Source organism: Pristiophorus japonicus, chromosome 1 (genome assembly GCF_044704955.1).
Source record: "Pristiophorus japonicus isolate sPriJap1 chromosome 1, sPriJap1.hap1, whole genome shotgun sequence".
Classification (NCBI taxonomy): Eukaryota; Metazoa; Chordata; class Chondrichthyes; family Pristiophoridae; genus Pristiophorus; species Pristiophorus japonicus.
This window is the reverse complement of record NC_091977.1, coordinates 319,707,069-319,726,307: the sequence shown is the minus strand read 5'-3', so window position 1 is coordinate 319,726,307 and position 19,239 is coordinate 319,707,069. Positions and strand designations below refer to the sequence as shown.

Genomic DNA, 19,239 nt, shown 5'->3' with positions numbered 1-19,239 from the left:
CTGTACCGCTGCTCGGTTGATCTTTACCTCCTCGTCGTCGTGATGAGTGGCCTGTGCCTCGGGGATCTGTAAATGGATCTTCACTTTGTTGCCTAGTTCCGCTGAAGGTGGGGGCATGCTCAGCCTTTGAGCAAGGGAGACGCGTTCGCCGGAGAAGGTACACAGAGGTCTTCCCAGTTCAATCCCCATTCACCTTCTACCAGGCAGCGTTGGCCCATCACCTGAAACAATCCACAGTGGTAAATCGTGACCGCTCCCTCATGGGATACTCTTATCCCCGCACTACCAATGACTGGTATCAGTTCCTTGGTGTAAGTGCGCAGCTTTGCCTGAATCGGGATCAGCTTGGGTCGTTGTGCTCTGTCACCCCACAGCCTCTTGAATGCCGTCTGGCTCATAATTGATTGACTCACCCCCATGTCCCATTCCATGGAGACTGGAGTGCCATTAAGTTTAACTTTTAACATTATCGGAGGGTTTTTAGTGGTGAAGCTGTGTATCCCATACACTTCCTCTTCATCCTCAGGTTGAGTTGCCTCTCCTGCCCGTTCAGCGTGATCTGCGCCGGATCGGTCATCTTCTGCCGACTCTGTTACATGATGAGTCACAGTATGTCTGCACATTCGCTGGAGGTGCCCCATTGTTCCACAGCCCTTGCACACGTAGTGCTTGAATCGACATTGATGGACTCGAGGATTACCCCCGCAGCGCCAACATGGTGCGAATGGATTCGCATTCACACCCCACGGCATGCTCTGAGTCATCCTAGGTCTGGCCTCTGCGGGCGTGTAGGCCCTGCCATGTACAGTTCTGCCTGCTGAAGGCATTATTTTATGCACAGTACTTGCCGGTGAGTTCCGATGCTGCAATGATATCTGTTTAGTGTTATCGTTCGTGGACATAAAAGCCTGGGCTATCGTGCTGGCCTTGCTCAGATCTAGGGATTCGGCAGACAGAAGTTTGCGAAGAATGACCTCATGGCCGATTCCAAGTATGAAAAAGTCCCGCAACACTTCCCCCAAAAATCCAGCAAATACGCATGGTCCCGCAAGGCGTCTTGGGTCGGCAACATATCTCGCCACGTCCTGGCCCTCGGAGCGGTGGTGCGTATAAAAGCGATACCTGGCCACCTTCGGCTTGAGGTGTTCCCGAACCAGCGTGCACAGCTCTTCATATGTCTTCTCCGTTGGTTTCGTCGGTGCTAGTAGATTTTTGATGAGGCCCTATATCGTGGACCCGCAAACGGTGAGGAGAATCGCCCTGCGCTTGATCGCAGTTTCTACCTTTTCCAGCTCGTTGGCCATGAAGTACTGGTCAAGACTCTCAACAAAGGCTTCCCAATCATCACACTCAACAAATCGCTCAAGAATACCAACTGCAGCCATAACTGCGTGAAAGTTCGTGGTCTGTTACTCGTCGCCAATTGTTAGGTTTAGAATAACTCCACAAGACTGTACATCTTCAGCTCGAACTGTTGTGAGCTTGGTCTCTTTATTGTAACTCCAGAGTAAGGAAGCAGCATGGTAGAATTCCTTTTATACCTGCTTACCCAGGGTGCACAGGTGACCCTTAGGTCTCCCACAGGTGTGCCCCCTGGTGGCAAGTCTTACACATTGGTGAGGTTTACATACATAACAGTTCCCATCATAGGAGGGGGGTGTTCTGATCGTGTGCGGGTGGGGGTATTCTGATCGCGGTAAGGGAAGGGTTCCAATCGCAGCAGGGGAAAGATTTCCATCGCGAGGGGTGGTTCTGGTCATCGGAGGGTAGTTCCAATCGTGGGGCGGTGTTTCAATTGCGAGGGGTGGGGGCGGGTCCCGATGGTTGTCTGGGGAGGGGGGGAGGAAGCAGATGGTGGTCGGGGGGAGCAGACAGATCGTGGGTGGGGTATTTACCGGGGCAAACACTCCTGCTACTCCTGGCCCACAAGCAGTGCTGTAAAAGCACTTAGTTCACGGTTTGCCTCCTTTCAATTGCCAGGTTTCCCAAGGTCTGCTCCTCGTCCTGCATTAGTTAATACGGGAAGTGGGCGGGTTTAAAGCGGGTTGGGTTCCTGTGTCAGATTTTTAAATTTTAATCTCTGACCCCAACCCACCCGTTTTTGGGAGTTAAGATTCAGCCTATCAATTCTCATCTTGCCCTCAGGCCAGTCAAGGGTGATTGGGAGTGCTGAGGTATCATTATCTCAATACTTTGAACATTACCTGCTGCTCACTATATACTTAGATGTGAACAGCTTGCTTTACATACTTTCCATCCATAAAATATTCATGTTCAGAAGTTATTTTCACATTCTAACCACGGAAAATTACTATCGGATCTGGATGAATGAAGGCTAATCCACATGAATGGAGATCTTGTGAAACTACTATGGGTTTTATGGCCCAAAGCAGTACTCCGTCAGTGTATAAAGGAAAACTGGAGCTGCTATGTACCTGTCCCTTTAAGAATTTTGTGGAATCATTTTTTAAAGGTACAAGCAAATGACCCTTGAACCGTTTTAGGTGTTGGTTTTGAGCTAAATCTACAAGGCATGGGAGAAAATATAAAACAGAGGAGTAAGAAATACCTGTAGCATTTGAAAAAAGCTAAAAATCTGTTCACGAGGTAGGTATGAATGAGGAAAGCCATTCAGCTCATTTATCCAGAAATAATCTGCAGCTCCACTGCAATATATCATAGCGGTGTCAGCCGTGGCTCAGTGGGTAGCACTCTCGCCTGAGTCAGAAAGTTATGGAGCTAGATTTTACACTTTTGTGCATATTGACCAAAAATGGGCGTTATTTCCGGCATGGTCGGTAAAAATGGGTTTTCAGATCGCCGGCTTCTCACCCATTCTCAAAGCATCTATTCTCCATTTTTGAAATTGGGCATTACCATGAGCGATATGAAATGGACGGCAGCGTTAAATCTCGCTGACCTTCTGCCGTAAAGTGTCGCCGTCCTTAGCAACGGCATGGCAACGCTCGATTCCTGTGATTCAGGAGGTCCAGGGTCATCATGACATGCGCAGAAGAGGAGACAGAGAGAGAGGGAGCTGAGAGGAACTGAAGGCATGTGTGGCTGTGGTGTTTGCTCGTTTGGCTTTTGTGGGAGGCACGAGGGAGATTCACCAGCAGCATTCAGTGAGTGGAATCCCTTGCGGTTCCTAAAAACCTCTGCATCCTGAAAAGGTGCCCGCATCGCGATGTGCATACAGTCTATTGCTCCCTGCACCTTGGGGAAGTTTGCAATTCTGGAGAATCCTACAGCCCCCTCAGTTTGTGCCTCCCTGGTCATAGGGAAGCTGATCAAGTCCCTCCTGCGTGCGTATGGATGAACTACAACAATTGTACATTCCTGTCTGGCGTAAAAATAAAAAAGGGAAGGTGGCTCAACCGTGGCTATCAAGGTAAATCAGGGATAGTATTAAAGCCAAGGAAGTGGCATACAAATTGGCCAGAAATAGCAGCGAACCCGGGACTGGGAGAAATTTAGAACTCAGCAGAGGAGGACAAAGGGTTTGATTAGGGCAGGGAAAATGGAGTACGAGAAGAAGCTTGCAGGGAACATTAAGGCGGATTGCAAAAGTTTCTATAGATATGTAAAGAGAAAAAGGTTAGTAAAGACAAACGTAGGTCCCCTGCAGTCAGAATCAGGGGAAGTCATAACGGGGAACAAAGAAATGGCAAGAACAAGTACTTTGGTTCGGTATTCACTAAGGAGGACACAAACAACCTTCCGGATATAAAAGGGGTCAGAGGGTCTAGTAAGGAGGAGGAGCTGAGGGAAATCTTTATTAGTCGGGAAATTGTGTTGGGGAAATTGATGGGATTGAAGGCCAATAAATCCCCAGGGCCTGATGGACTGCATCCCAGAGTACTTAAGGAGGTGGCCTTGGAAATAGCGGATGCATTGACAGTCATTTTCCAACATTCCATTGACTCTGGATCAGTTCCTATCGAGTGGAGGGTAGCCAATGTAACCCCACTTTTTAAAAAAGGAGGGAGAGAGAAAACAGGGAATTATAGACCGGTCAGCCTGACCTCAGTAGTGGGTAAAATGATGGAATCAATTATTAAGGATGTCATAGCAGCGCATTTGGAAAGAGGTGACATGATAGGTCCAAGTCAGCATGGATTTGTGAAAGAGAAATCATGCTTGACAAATCTTCTGGAATTTTTTGAGGATGTTTCCAGTAAAGTGGACAAGGGAGAACCAGTTGATGTGGTATATTTGGACTTTCAGAAGGCTTTCGACAAGGTCCCATACAAGAGTTAAAGCACATGGGATTGGGGGTAGTGTGCTGACGTGGATTGAGGACTGGTTGTCAGACAGGAAGCAAAGAGTAGGAGTAAATGGGTACTTTTCAGAATGGCAGGCAGTGACTAGTGGGGTACTGCACGGTTCTGTGCTGGGGCCCCAGCTGTTTACATTGTACATTAATGATTTAGATGAGGGGATTAAATGTAGTATCTCCAAATCTGCGGATGACACTAAGTTGGGTGGCAGTGTGAGCTGCGAGGAGGATGCTATGAGGCTGCAGAGTGACTTGGATAGGTTAGGTGAGTGGGCAAATGCATGGCAGATGAAGTATCATGTGGATAAATGTGAGGTTATCCACTTTGGTGGTAAAAACAGAGAGACAGACTATTATCTGAATGGTGACAGATTAGGAAAAGGGGAGGTGCAACGAGACCTGGGTGTCATGGTACATCAGTCATTGAAGGTTGGCATGCAGGTACAGCAGGCGGTTAAGAAAGCAAATGGCATGTTGGCCTTCATAGCGAGGGGATTTGAGTACAGAGGCAGGGAGGTGTTGCTACAGTTGTACAGGGCCTTGGTGAGGCCACACCTGGAGTATTGTGTACAGTTTTGGTCTCCTAACTTGAGGAAGGACATTCTTGCTATTGAGGGAGTGCAGCGAAGATTCACCAGACTGATTCCCGGGATGGTGGGACTGACCTATCAAGAAAGACTGGATCAACTGGGCTTGTATTCACTGGAGTTCAGAAGAATGAGAGGGGACCTCATAGAAACATTTAAAATTCTGACGGGTTTAGACAGGTTAGATGCAGGAAGAATGTTCCCAATGTTGGGGAAGTCCAGAACCAGGGGTCACAGTCTAAGGATAAGGGGTAAGCCATTTAGGACCGAGATGAGGAGAAACTTCTTCACCCAGAGAGTGGTGAACCTGTGGAATTCTCTACCACAGAAAGTAGTTGAGGCCAATTCACTAAATATATTCAAAAGGGAGTTAGATGAAGTCCTTACTACTCGGGGGATCAAGGGGTATGACGAGAAAGCAGGAAGTGGGTACTGAAGTTGCATGTTCAGCCATGAACTCATTGAATGGCGGTGCAGGCTAGAAGGGCTGAATGGCCTACTCCTGCACCTATTCTCTATGTCTATGTTTATTCACTGGAGTTTAGAAGGATGAGAGGGGATCTCATAGAAACATGTAAAATTCTTACGGGTCTGGATAGGTTAGATGAAGGAAGAATGTTCCCGATGTTGGCGAAGTCCAGAACCAGGGGACACAATCTAAGGATAAGGGGTAAGCTATTTAGGACTGAGATGAGAGGAAACTTCTTCACTCAGAGAGTTGTTAACCTGTGGAATTCCCTGCCGCAGAGAGTTGTTGATGCCATTTCATTGGATATATTCAAGTGGGAGTTAGATATAGCCCTTACGGCTAAAGGAATCAAGGGGTATGGAGACAAAGCAGGAAAGGGGTACTGAGGTGAATGATCAGCCATGATCTTATTGAATGGTGTGCAGGCTCGAAGGGCCGAATGGCCTACTCCTGCACCTATTTTCTATGTTTCTATGTACAGGGCTTCAGTGAGCTGTCTAATGCAGCAATATGTGGCATGCTGCGACAGACTGCAAATGTTGCCAGCTGAGGCCTGAAAAGAACCCGACACGTAGAATGACAGTGCCACGATGACTTTGACCTCAATGGACAGTGCAGTACTGATGGTGCTGGCAGGATGCAGACCTCCCATTATCAGCTGGCATAACTCAGTGATAACCTCTTTGTGGAAGTGCAGTCTCCGAAGGCAGGTGGTGTCGGGCAAGTCGAGGTAAGACTGCTTCTCCCTGTACTTGCGGGGGGTGTAACCTCTGGTCCTCATGAGTCTGGCACGTCTTACATTGGCACATAATGCTGTGGAGTGTACCTTCGGCCATCTCGAGTCTACAGCATGTAATTGGTCGTCAAGAGAGGGTGAGAAAAGACAGGCCTCATTGCAATAGCTCTGTTTTTCATCAACTGGTCACAAACAATGAATGTCCCGATGAAGACACTTATTCAATTCCAATCGGTCACAGTATGGTCAAGATGTTTGTACAGATGTTCACATCAACTTCAACAACCTCCAGAGTACATCCGAACTCCCCCAAGGTTGAAGCACAGCAGCCTTTTAAAGGGTGCAACACGTGATGTAGAACATGGCGTCCATAACGCTGTGATTAGTTCCGGTTAGTTCCACTTTTTCTGGGCGTTAGTTTTTTGGGCGAGCGATATTGTGGGCGATATGTGTGCGAGATGGTGGAAGTGACGCTGGGCGATCTCATGGCCACTAGTTTCGGCAAATGTGATCTTTACGATAAAAAAAAAGTGGGCGGGCGGTATTATTAAATCTCGGCGTTAATTCCGTGCGGAAAGTAACGTTGCGCGACATTATGGGCATTGATTTCGCCCATTCTGATGATTTTGCTGTTTCTGATGATTCCGCCCAAAAAAAAGAGGCGGGCGGTATCATTTTTTTCCAGCGTTACGCACATGGGGAAAGTAACGCTTGGTGATAAGTTTTCGAAAAATGCCCGTCAGTTTCCATTTTGTGGCAAAATGGGCAATATATGGGCGTTATACATCATTTCAGCAGTAAAATGGACGTTAAGTGGTCGTTAAGCATGCAAAAAAAGTGGCAAATCTAGCCCATGGGTTCAAATGCCACTCCAGAGACATGAGCACAAAAATCTAGGCTGACACTCCAGCGCAGTACAGGTTGAACTTCCCTTATCCGGCAGCCTCGGGACCTGGCCTGTGCCGAATAAGGAATTTTGCCGGATGAGGGGAGGTCAGCGGCCCAAGGTCGGGGGGGGGGGGGGGCCGGGGAGGTCAGCGGGCCGCGAAGGAAGTGTCGGCGGGCCGAGTGTCGGCATGGCCCCAGCGAGTGTCGGCGCGGGCCCAGCGAGTGTCGGCACGGGCCGAGCAACGACGCACCCCCAGCGAGTGTCGGCATGGCCCCAGCGAGTGTCGGCATGGCTCCAGCGTGTCAGCATGGCCCCAGCGAGTGTCGGCGTGGGCCCAGCGAGTGTCAGCGTGGCCCCAGCGAGTGTCAGCATGGCCCCAGCGAGTGTCAGCATGGCCCCAGCGAGTGTCGGCGCGGGCCCAGCGAGTGTCGGCACGGGCCGAGCATCGACGCACCCCCAGCGAGTGTCAGCATGGCCCCAGCGAGTGTCGGCGTGGGCCCAGCGAGTGTCAGCATGGAGTGTCAGCATGGCCCCAGCGAGTGTCGGCGCGGCCCCAGCGAGTGTCGGCGTGGGCCCAGCGAGTGTCGGCGCGGCCCCAGCGAGTGTCGGCGCGGCCCCAGCGAGTGTCGGCGCGGCCCCAGCGAGTGTCGGCGCGGGCCCAGCGAGTGTCGGCGCGGCCCCAGCGAGTGTCGGCGCGGCCCCAGCGAGTGTCGGCGCGGGCCCAGCGAGTGTCGGCGCGGCCCCAGCGAGTGTCGGCGCGGCCCCAGCGAGTGTCGGCGTGGCCCCAGCGAGTGTCGGCGTGGGCCCAGCGAGTGTCGGCGTGGCCCCAGCGAGTGTCGGCGTGGGCCCAGCGAGTGTCGGCGCGGCCCCAGCGAGTGTCGGCGTGGGCCCAGCGAGTGTCGGCGTGGCCCCAGCGAGTGTCGGCATGGCCCCAGCGAGTGTCGGCGTGGGCCCAGCGAGTGTCGGCGTGGCCCCAGCGAGTGTCGGCGCGGCCCCAGCGAGTGTCGGCGTGGGCCCAGCGAGTGTCGGCATGGCCCCAGCGAGTGTCGGCGTGGCCCCAGCGAGTGTCGGCGTGGCCCCAGCGAGTGTCGGCGCGGGCCCAGCGAGTGTCGGCGCGGCCCCAGCGAGTGTCGGCGTGGCCCCAGCGAGTGTCGGCGCGGCCCCAGCGAGTGTCGGCGTGGGCCCAGCGAGTGTCGGCATGGCCCCAGCGAGTGTCGGCGCGGCCCCAGCGAGTGTCGGCGTGGGCCCAGCGAGTGTCGGCATGGCCCCAGCGAGTGTCGGCGTGGGCCCAGCGAGTGTCAGCATGGCCCCAGCGAGTGTCGGCGTGGGCCCAGCGAGTGTCTGCATGGCCCCAGCGAGTGTCAGCGTGGCCCCAGCGAGTGTCGGCGTGGGCCCAGCGAGTGTCAGCGTGGCCCCAGCGAGTGTCGGCGTGGGCCCAGCGAGTGTCGGCGCGGGCCCAGCGAGTGTCGGCATGGCCCCAGCGAGTGTCGGCGTGGGCCCAGCGAGTGTCAGCGTGGCCCCAGCGAGTGTCGGCGTGGGCCCAGCGAGTGTCGGCGCGGGCCCAGCGAGTGTCGGCATGGCCCCAGCGAGTGTCGGCGCGGCCCCAGTGAGTGTCGGCGCGGGCCCAGTGAGTGTCCGTGCGGGCCCAGTGAGTGTCAGTGCGGGCCCAGTGAGTGTCCGTGCGGGCCCAGTGAGTGTCCGTGCGGGCCCAGTGAGGGCCCAGTGAGTGTCGGTGAGGGCCAGGTGGCCCCAAAGTCCGGGTGGAGGTTGGCCGCGTTCTGCACATGCGCCCGGAATCATGCCGGACAAGGGGTGGTGCCGGATAAGGGAGTCCCAGATAAGGGAGGTCCAACCTGTATTGAGGGAGTGCTGCACTGTCGGAGGTGCCGTCTTTCAGATGAAGCATTAAATTGTGGCTCTGTCTGCTCCTGCGGATAGACATAAAAGGTCCCATGGCACTATTTCAAAGAGCAGGTGAGTTATCCCCAGTGTCCTGGCCAACAATTATCCCTCAATCAACATCACAAAAAAAGAGATTATCTGGTCATTATCATGTTACTGTTTGTGGGAGTTATGCACAAATTGCCTGCCATGTTTCCTATCCATCATCATAGGCAGTCCCTTGGAATTGAGGAAGAGTTGCTTCCACTCTTAAAATGAGTCCTTAGGTGGCTGAACAGTCCAATATGAGAACCACAGTGTCTGTCACAGGTGAGACAGATAGTCGTTGAGGGAAAGGATGGGTAGGACTGGTTTGCCGCAAGCCCGTTCCGCTGCCTGCGCTTGGTTTCTGCTTGCTCTCGGCGATGAGACTCGAGGTGTTCAGCGCCCTCCCGGATGTACTTCCTCCACTTAGGGCGATCTTTGGCCAGGGACTCCCAGGTTATCAGTGGGGATGTTGCACTTTTTCAGGGAGGCTTTGAGGGTGTCCCTGTAACGTTTCCTCTGTCCACCTTTGGCTTGTTTGCCGTGAAGGAGTTCCGAGTAGAACGCTTGCTTTGAGAGTCTCGTGTCTGGCATGCGAACGATGTGGCCTGCCCAGCGGAGATGGTCAAGTGTGGTCAGTGCTTCAATGCTGGGGATGTTGGCCTGGTCGAGGACGCCAACGTTGGTGCATCTGTCCTCCCAGGGGATTTGTAAGATCTTGCAGAGGCATCGTTGGTGGTATTTCTCCAGCGACTTGAGGTGTTTACTGTACATGGTCCATGTCTCTGAGCCATACAGGAGGGCGGGTATTACTACAGCCCTGCAGACCACGAGCTTGGTGGCAGTTTTGAAGGCCTGGTCTTCAAACACTCTTTTCCTCAGGCGGCCGAAGGCTGCACTGGCGCACTGGAGGCGGTGTTGAATCTCGTCGTCAATTTCTGCTCTTGTTGATAAGAGGCTCCCAAGGTATGGGAAATGGTTCCCCATGTTTCCTACATTACAGCAGTGACTACATGTCAAAAAATACTTCATTGTCTGTGAAAGATGTGATATAAATGCAAGTCTTTCTTTCTTTCAATAGATTCCAGGGCGTTTTACCTCCACTCTTTTAACTGGAGTTTTGTTCTACTTGTTAATCATTCCCTGTGCATAGAGAACTTACTGATATCGGTAAGTTATGTTTCACTAAATTTGCCAGTTGCTAATTTGAGCCTCTTTGTCTCAAGTGTCCCAGTTTAGGTTGACGACAGTGTGCTGGATTTTTTCTTCTCCATCCTGTTTGCCATGTTAAATGTTTTTATTTTATGAGGTTTCCTTTTATTTACAGTACCTCCTTTAAAAGGCGAAATAACCCAAGTTTCTCCAATATTTCCTAACAGCCAGTCCTCTGGAGTCAGTAATTAGCTCCACAGTTCTTCTCCATACTCCCTCCAGAGTCTCAATGTTCCCATTGTGTCTCAGTGAACAAATTGGGAGCAATCTTGTTAATCTTCTATCCTTGAGATGCATAAATACTTGTTGGATAGCTAGCTCCTGCCGTTTGAGCAGGACATGCCTCTTCAATGCAGCTCACGTCACTCATAAACATACTCCTCTTAGGGCAATCCTCTCACTGCTGTTCCCACGCAGAAAGCCCTTATTAATGATACATGTTGAAGCAGTTTCACCTCCCGGGAACACTGTAACGGATTATTGTACTGTGCTTTGGGTCCAGGGCAGATGGAGTATGATATTTTTATTGGCCCCAGACCCAAGTATTTTGTGCCCTAGTTTTGTTAAATAGTTGTTTTTAGTCAGAGAACTTTGTTAACTGGCCTTATGGGATGTTTGCATAGGTAATTTTCCTCCCCAATGAAAACACATGTGAAAGAGATGTTGACCAGGGACTATATTAATAGATTATTTCAATATACAGTGTTTAAGGACACACAGTACTTGTGGTTTCTTTGCATGACTTGCTTGAGGTTCCAAGACTTCAACTGTAGTAACTTTGTTTTAAACACGCTCTGGTTTTATTTTTAAACATGTACAGAGTAAGATTATTTGTTTGCACAAAACGGCACACACCCCTGTAAAAATAGTGAGAACTATTTGTTGTTCAAAGGTAGTAAGAGAAAGCAAGGGTTATTTTGATCACAATTAGGACCCAGCTTTTCCCCATCTCATGGTCCAGGCACATACCACAGACAGAAAAGACTGGGATTTATATAGCGCCTTTCACGGCCACAGGATGTCTCAAAGCGCTTTATAGCCAATGAAGTATTTTTGGATGTAGTCACTGTTGTAATGTTGTAATCCACATCGACCGCTAAAACCTGTGCTCCTCCGACTCTGGCCACTTGTACATAGCACACCCCCGCCGCCCGCCATTTGCCATGACATTGCCAGCCATGCTTTCAGCTACCGAAGCCCCACATTCTGGAATTCCCTCCTTAAACCCCTCTGCCACTCCACTTCCCTCTCTTCCTTTAAGACCCTCCTTAAACTCCATCTCTGGGTCGCCCCTCACAAGCAAGCTCCCACAAACAGCAATGTGATAATGACCAGATAATCTGTTTTTGTTATGTTGATTCAGGGATAAATATTGGCCAGAACACCAGGGAAATCTCCCCTGCTCTCCTTCGAAATAGTGCCGTGAGATCTTTTATACCCACTTGAGAGAGCAGACGGGGCCTCAGTTTAACGTCTCATCTGAAAGATGGCTGCTAAGAAGCAATAAACCTCACCTCAGTGGAATGATGTCTAAAAACAGAGTTGATGGCTGTCTTCCACGCACAACATTATAAATTCCTTCTACATGTCTGTCACTAAAGGTATCCGAGTTTTATATCTAGCTTGCTTCTTAGTGAAATGCAAATATTTTTTTTCCCCAGAAAGGAATCCCTGCCAGGCAGGAGCTCATTTCTATTGGTTCATTTTTAGAAAGTTATTTTTATTTAAGTCAAGCAAAACACCCGACTGATATGGGGAAGCACAACGTGTTTGTTATTGTTTTATTATTACCTGAAGGCAAGTTGTCCTGATTGAATTCAGTGAGTCCGATCATAACTGTTGCTCTGTCTGCAAAATAAACAAGTTTATGTTGAGACTTGCTCAATTCAGTTGCTTGGCTTAAACAAAATCATTTTGAAATATTCTCCTGCATCCTAACTTTCTGTGTCTGGGGTGGAAGCCTGCTGTAGCAGCTTTCTATTTAAAAGCATGACTGTCAGTGTGTGTGGTTTTGTCCCTATTTTTATCTCTGAATCACTGTTTGCAAACTTGGCATCCTACTCGTCCCATAGATAAGCTTCCAACCCATTATCCTCTCCATCACCAAGACCGCCTACTTCCACCTGCCTAACATCGCCCGACTCAGCCCATCTGCCGCTGAAATCCTCATCCACCCCTGAAACCTCTGCTCCTCCGACTCTGGCCTCTTGTGCATATGCCCCCTGCACACCCCCACCCCCCATTTGCCACACCATTGCCGGCTGTGCTTTCAGACACCTTGGCCCAACATTCTGGAATTCCCTCCTTAAAACCCTCTGCCTCTCCAATTCCCTCTCTTCCTTTAAGCCCCTCCTTAAACTCCATCTTGTTGTGTATCTGCAAAGCATGCACTCCAATGTTCCGCCACCAGGGAGCTCATCCCCTGAAGTCCAAAGGGATCCCAGCATCCCTTGGGAGCACTGTATATAAGCCGGCCGCTAAAGCCTGTTTCTTACTCTGGAGTGTCTTATTAAAGACTGAGGTCACTGTTACTTTAACCTCCCTGTGTGCAGCCTCATCTGTGTTAGGAACACAATAACTGGCGACGAGAATACGAATCCAACGTAAAGATGCAGCAAACTGTGGGCATCCTGGAGAAGTTCTCGGAGGGTGAGGACTGGGAAGCCTATGTCGAATGGCTAAACCAGTACTTTGTAGCCAACGAGCTGGACGGAGAAGGAAGCGCTGCAAAAAGGAGAGCGGTCCTCCTCACAGTCTGCGGGGCACCGACCTACAACCTCATGAAGAATCTTCTGACTCCGGTGAAAGTCACAGATAAGTTGTATGAGGAGCTCTGAACATTGGTTTGGGAGCATCTTAACCCGAGGGAGAGCATGCTGATGGCGAGGTATCAGTTCTACACGTGCCAGCGATCTGAAGGTCAGGAAGTAGCGAGCTACGTCGCCGAGCTAAGGCGACTTGCAGGACAATGTGAGTTTGATGGCTACCTGGAGCAAATGCTCAGAGACTTTTTTGTACTGGGCATTGGCCACGAGACCATCCTTCGAAAACTTTTGACTGTAGAGACACCGACCCTCAGTAAGGCCATTGCAATAGCACAGGCGTTTATGTCCACCAGTGATAACACCAAACAAATCTCTCAGCACACAAGTGCTAGCAATGTTCATAAATTAACTGGAACTGTGTTTGTGAACAGAAATGTACAGGGCAGAACCCATGAGCCTGCAACTGCCAGCAGGCCTCAGGTGACCCAGATGACTCAAAGTCCCCAACAAAGGATGAATGCAAGGCAATTCACATCTTATTGGCGTTGTGGAGGCTTCCATTCAGTCTATTCATGCCGCTTCAAAGGATATGTTTGCAAGAGCTGTGGAACAATGGGGCACCTCCAACGAGCTTGCAAACGTGCTGCAAGCTCTGCAAAACCTGCTAACCACCATGTAGCAGAGGAAGATCGGTCCATGGTGGATCAAAGCAATTTTGAACCCCAGAGAGAGGAGGCAGATGCTGAAGTACACGGGGTGCACACATTTTCGACGAAATGTCCACCTATAATGCTAAACGTAAAATTGAATGGCTTATCCGTAGCCATGGAACTGGACACTGGCGCTAGCCAATCCATCATGAGTAAAAAGATGTTTGAGAGACTGTGGTGCAACAATGCATTCAGACCAGCCCTGAGCCCCATCCACATGAAACTGAGAACGTACACCAAAGAGCTTATCACTGTCCTGGGCAGCACCATGGTCAAGGTCACCTACGAGGGCACGGTGCACGAACTGCCACTCTGGATTGTCCCGGGCGATGGCCCCACACTGCTTGGAAGGAGCTGGCTGGGCAAAATCCGCTGGAACTGGGATGACATCCGAGTGCTATCACATGTCGATGAGGCCTCATGTACCCAGGTTCTTGACAAATTTCCTTCCCTTTTTGAACCAGGCATTGGAAACTTTTCCGGGGCGAAGGTGCGGATCCACTTGGTCCCAGAGGCACGACCCATTCACCACAAGGCGCGAGTGGTACCTCACATCATGAGGGAGAGTGGACAGGCTGCAACGCGAGGGTATCATCGCCCCAGTGGACTTCAGCGAGTGGGCCAGCCCGATTGTTCCAGTACTCAAAAGTGATGGCACGGTCAGGATTTGCGGCGATTATAAAGTAACTATTAATCGTTTCTCGCTACAGGACCAATACCCGCTACCTAAGGCAGACGACCTATTTGCGATGCTGGCAGGAGGCAAGACGTTCACCAAGCTTGACCTAGCTTCGGCCTGCATGACGCAGGAGCTGGAGGAGTCTTTGAAGGGCCTCACCTGCATCAACACGCACAACGGACTGTTCATCTACAACAGATGCCCGTTTGGAATTCGGTCGGCTGCAGCGATCTTCCAGAGAAACATGGAGAGCCTACTCAAGTCGGTACCACACACGGTGGTCTTTCAGGACGACATATTGGTCACGGGTCGGGACACCGCCGAGCACCTACAAAACCTGGAGGAGGTCCTCTAGCGACTGGATCGCGTAGGGCTGCGGCTGAAGAGGTCGAAATGCGTCTTCATGGCAACAGAGGTGGAGTTTTTGGGGAGAAAGATTGCGGCGGACGGCATTCGGCCCACAGACGCCAAGACAGAGGCTATCAGGAATGCGCCCAGGCCACAGAACGTCATGGAGCTGCGGTCGTTCCTGGGACTCCTCAATTATTTTGGTAACTTCCTACCGGGGTTAAGCACCCTTTTAGAGCCCCTACATGTGTTATTGCGCAAAGGTGAGAACTGGGTTTGGGGAAAAAAACCAAATAATTGCTTTTGAGAAAGCCAAAAACATTTTATGCTCCAACAAGTTGCTTGTATTGTATAACCCGTGTAAAAGATTTGTGCTAGCATGTGACGCGTCGTCGTATGGAGTCGGGTGTGTTTTACAACAAGCTAACGTTGCGGGGAAGTTGCAACCTGTCGCCTAAGCTTCCAGGAGCTTGTCTAAGGCTGAGAGGGCCAACAAAGAGGCATTAGCGTGTGTGTTCGCGGTAAAGAAAATACATCAGTGCCTGTTTGGCCTCAAATTTGAGCTGGAAACCGATCACAAGCCCCTCAAATCCCTGTTCGCTGAAAACAAAGGGATAAATACGAATGCCTCAGCCCGCATACAAAGGTGGGCACTCGCGCTATCAGCGTATAACTATACCATCCATCACAGGTCAGGCACCGAGAACTGTGCGGATGCTCTCAGTCGGCTACCATTGGGGTGGAAATGGCGCAGCCTATAAACTTGTTGATGGTGGCGCAGTCCGCAGACTTGTTGATGGTCATGGAAGAATATGAAAATGATAAATCACCTGTCACGGCCCGCCAGATTAGGACTTGGACCAGCCAAGATCCTCTGCTGTCCCTAGTAAAAAACTGTGTACTGCATGGGAGCTGGGCCAGCATCCCCATTGAAATGCAAGAGCCAATCAAGCCATTCCAGCGGCGAAAGGACGAGCTGTCCATTCAGGCAGATTGCCTGCTGTGGGGTAACCACATAGTGCTACCCAAAAAGGGCAGGGAGACGTTCATCTCGGATCTCCACAGCACACACCCGGGTATAGTAATGATGAAAGTGATAGCCAGATCCCACGTGTGGTGGCCCGGTATCGACTCTGACTTAGAGTCCTGTGTACAGCAATGCAGCGTGTGTGCTCAGTTGAGCAACGCGCCCAGAGAGGCACCACTAAGTTTGTGGTCCTGGCCCTCCAGACCATGGTCGAGGATCCATGTCGACTATGCGGGCCCGTTTCTCGGTAAAATGTTCCTGGTGGTGGTGGATGCTTTTTCAAAATGGATTGAATGTGAAATAATGTCGGGAAACACCGCCACCGCCACCATTGAAAGCCTGAGGGCCATGTTTGCCACTCACGGTCTGCCTGACATACTGGTCAGTGACAACGGGCCATGTTTCACCAGTGCCGAATTTAAAGATTTCATGACCCGCAATGGGATCAAACATGTCACCTCGGCCCCGTTTAAACCAGCCTCCAATGGGCAGGCAGAGTGGGTAGTACAAACCATCAGTCTTAAACGAGTCACAGAAGGCTCACTCCAAACCCGCCTGTCCCGAGTACTGCTCAGCTACTGCACGAGACCCCACTCGCTCACAGGGATGCCCCCGGCTGAGCTACTCATGAAAAGGACACTTAAAACCAGACTCTCGCTGGTTCACCTCAACCTGCATGATCAGGTAAAGAGCAGGCGGCAGCAACAAAATATAAACGATGGTCGCGCCATTGTGTCACGGGAAATTGATCTGAATGACCCTGTTTATGTGCTAAACTATGGACATGGTCCCAAGTGGATCGCGGGCACGGTGATAGCTAAAGAAAGGAGTAGGGTGTTTGTAGTCAAACTAGACAATGGACAAATTTGCAGAAAGCACCTGGACCAAACGAGGCTGCGGTTCACAGACAGCCCTGAACAACCCACAGCAGACACCACCTTTTTCGAGCCCACAACACACACCCAAAAGATCAACGATCACCCCGGACCAGGAAATCAAACCGATCACGCCCAACAGCCCAGCAAGGCCAGGCTCACCTAGCAGCCCTGCAAGGCCAACAACACGCCAGCCCAGCGAGGGCACAGCCAACACACCAGAACAGACATTTGTACCGAGGCGGTCCACCAGGGAAAGAAAGGCTCCCAACCACCTCACCTTGCAAATAGTTTTCACTTTGACTTTGAGGGGGAGTGATGTTGTGTATCTGTAAAGCATGCATTCCCATGTTCCGCCACCAGGGAGTGCATTCCTTGAAGTCCCAAGAGATCCCAACATTCCTTGGGAGCACTGTATATAAGCCGGCCCCGAAGACCTGTTCCTCACTCTGGAGTGTCTTAATAAAGACTGAGGTCACTATTACTTTAACCTCCCTTTGTGCAGCCTCATCTGTTTTAGGAACACAATACATCTCTTGATTGCCGCACATGATGTCTCCTTCTTTGACACCTCACTGTGTCAGCTGTGGCTCATTTGGTAACTCGTGCCTCTAAGCCAGAAGGTCATGGATTCACGTTCCACTCGAGAGACTTCAGTGCAAAATCTAGGCTGACACTTCAGTGCAGTGCTGAGGGAGTGCTGCACTGTTGGAGGTATTGTCTTTTGGAGGAGACGTTAAACCGAGGTCCTGGCTGCTCCCTCAGGTGAACCTAAAAGATCGGTTGGCACTATTCCAAAGAAGAAGAGGGAAGTTTTCCTTGGTGTTCTGGCCAATATTTATCCCTCCATCAACATCATGTAAACAGACTCTGTGTTCATTATCACACTGCTGTTTGTGGGGCCTTGCTGTGTGCAAATTGACTGCTGCATATACCACATTACAACAGTGTCCACACTTCAGAAGTACTCCAGTGGCTGTAAATCGCTTTGAGACGGCCTGAGGTCGTGAAAGGCTCAGTATAAATGCAATTCGTTCTACTTTTCTTTGGTTGAATGAATATTTTGTTGATTATGACTCTGGGAAGTGCCTTGCGCCACTTTTTTATGTTAAGCCTCCACACGCCCTGATCTGTGCCATGAGTCTCTTGTATGGCACCTTATTGAAGACCTTTTAAAAGTCCATATACACCACATCCACTGCATTGCCCTCGTCTACACTTTCTGTTATTTATTCGAAGAACTCTATGTAATGCTATTTAGTGTGACTGGCTTGGCATTACAATATGCACTCAGTGTGTCCACCTCTCTGCAACAGGTAAAGTGGCAGCTCTGATCAGAGTCTAGGCTACACACACTGGAATGTTACTTACTCATGTTTTCCAAGTACAGGTATAACATGGGGAAGTAATTAAATAATTTTAGAAAAAGCTTACAATTTTAAGATGTGAACTCTGAGACAAGCCCTCTGCAGAACCCTATGGTTAGAAATGCTTAACTTGCTACCACATGGAGCAGTTGAGGCGAATTGTGCAGATGCTTTTAAGGGGAAGCTAGATAAGTACATGGAGAAATAAATAGAAGGATATGCTGATAGAGTGAGATGAAGTAAATGGAGTGAGAAGCTTGTTTGGAGCATAAACACCGGCACAGACTTGTTGGGCCAAATGGCCTGTTTCTGTGCTGTAAATGTAATGCAATATATTGTGGAATGCTTCTTTAGAACACATCTAATGCAGCAATAAGCAGGTTATGTTACCAACTGAGGATAAAAGTCTCATTTTTTTAAGCTATTATAGCAATTTAACAGTACAATCACTAAAGATACCAGCTACTAAGACGGTTAGCTTGTGGCCAGAAAATAGCAATTTAATACAACACTTAGAGTAGGAGAGTGTGCTAATAGCTGCCTGGAGCCACTGCCCTTTTTAATTTGAACATTTATGCTGAAGAAAGCAATCACTGACAACATTAATTATAAACATTTGAGTAAGAGTGCACACTGCTTGCATTACTTACCATTTGGCCTCTGTCACTTTATATCACTCTGGCTTACCCATGCATCATTCACACTTATAATGATGCACTTACTTATCTGACTGTCTTATATCATATATGGATGTCTTCTTCACAAGCTAAATCCACTGCAGGCTTAACTATCAGATTTGATTCTTAATGACTGTCTATAACTAAGGACCGCATTTAATGAATTTTAAAATACCCAAAGCATAAATAGCTAATGCTAAAGCATCCCGGTATCGTCGTGCTTTCTGACTACAGTAATACATGTGCAGTCGTACCCAGTTAACAATGATTATCTGGGTGGGTGGGGAACTGTCTTTACATAGGAACAAGAATAGGCCATTCAGCCCCTCAAGCCTGCTCTGCCATTCAATTAGATCATGGCTGATCTGTATTTTAACACCATCTACCCATCTTGGTTCCGTAACCCTTAATACCCTCGCCTAATAAAAATCTATCAATCTCAGTTTTGATATTTTCGATTGAAACCCGGCCTCAACAGCTTTTTAGGAGAAGAGAGTTCCAGATTTCCACTACCCTTTGTGTGAAGAAGTGCTTCCTGACAACACTCCATAACGGCCTAGCTCTAATTTGGAGGTTGTGCCCTCTTGTTCTGGACTCCCCCACCAGAGGAAATAGTTTCTTGCTATCTACAGAGGGATCTGGGGGGTACAGATACACAGATCAATAAAAGTAGTTAATAAGACTATAACTTGG

At 49.8% G+C, this 19,239-nt stretch overlaps 1 protein-coding gene across 12 annotated transcripts in view; it reads right to left on the bottom strand.

Moving 5' to 3' along the window:
- The window catches only part of znf516 (zinc finger protein 516), a 309,840-nt gene that overhangs the window by 48,092 nt on the left and 242,509 nt on the right, over positions 1 to 19,239 (bottom strand). For 10 of the 12 annotated variants that reach the window (XR_011594882.1, XM_070888589.1, XM_070888587.1 and 7 more), the window contains one exon: positions 11,890 to 11,946. The exons of the other annotated variants lie outside the window; for them this stretch is intronic. Coding sequence is in view for 9 of the 10 variants with exons in the window: in XM_070888589.1 (XP_070744690.1) it covers positions 11,890 to 11,946 (57 nt within the window). In the remaining variant the exon portion in view is untranslated. The remainder of the gene's footprint in view (positions 1 to 11,889; positions 11,947 to 19,239) is intronic. 12 annotated transcript variants of the gene reach the window in all.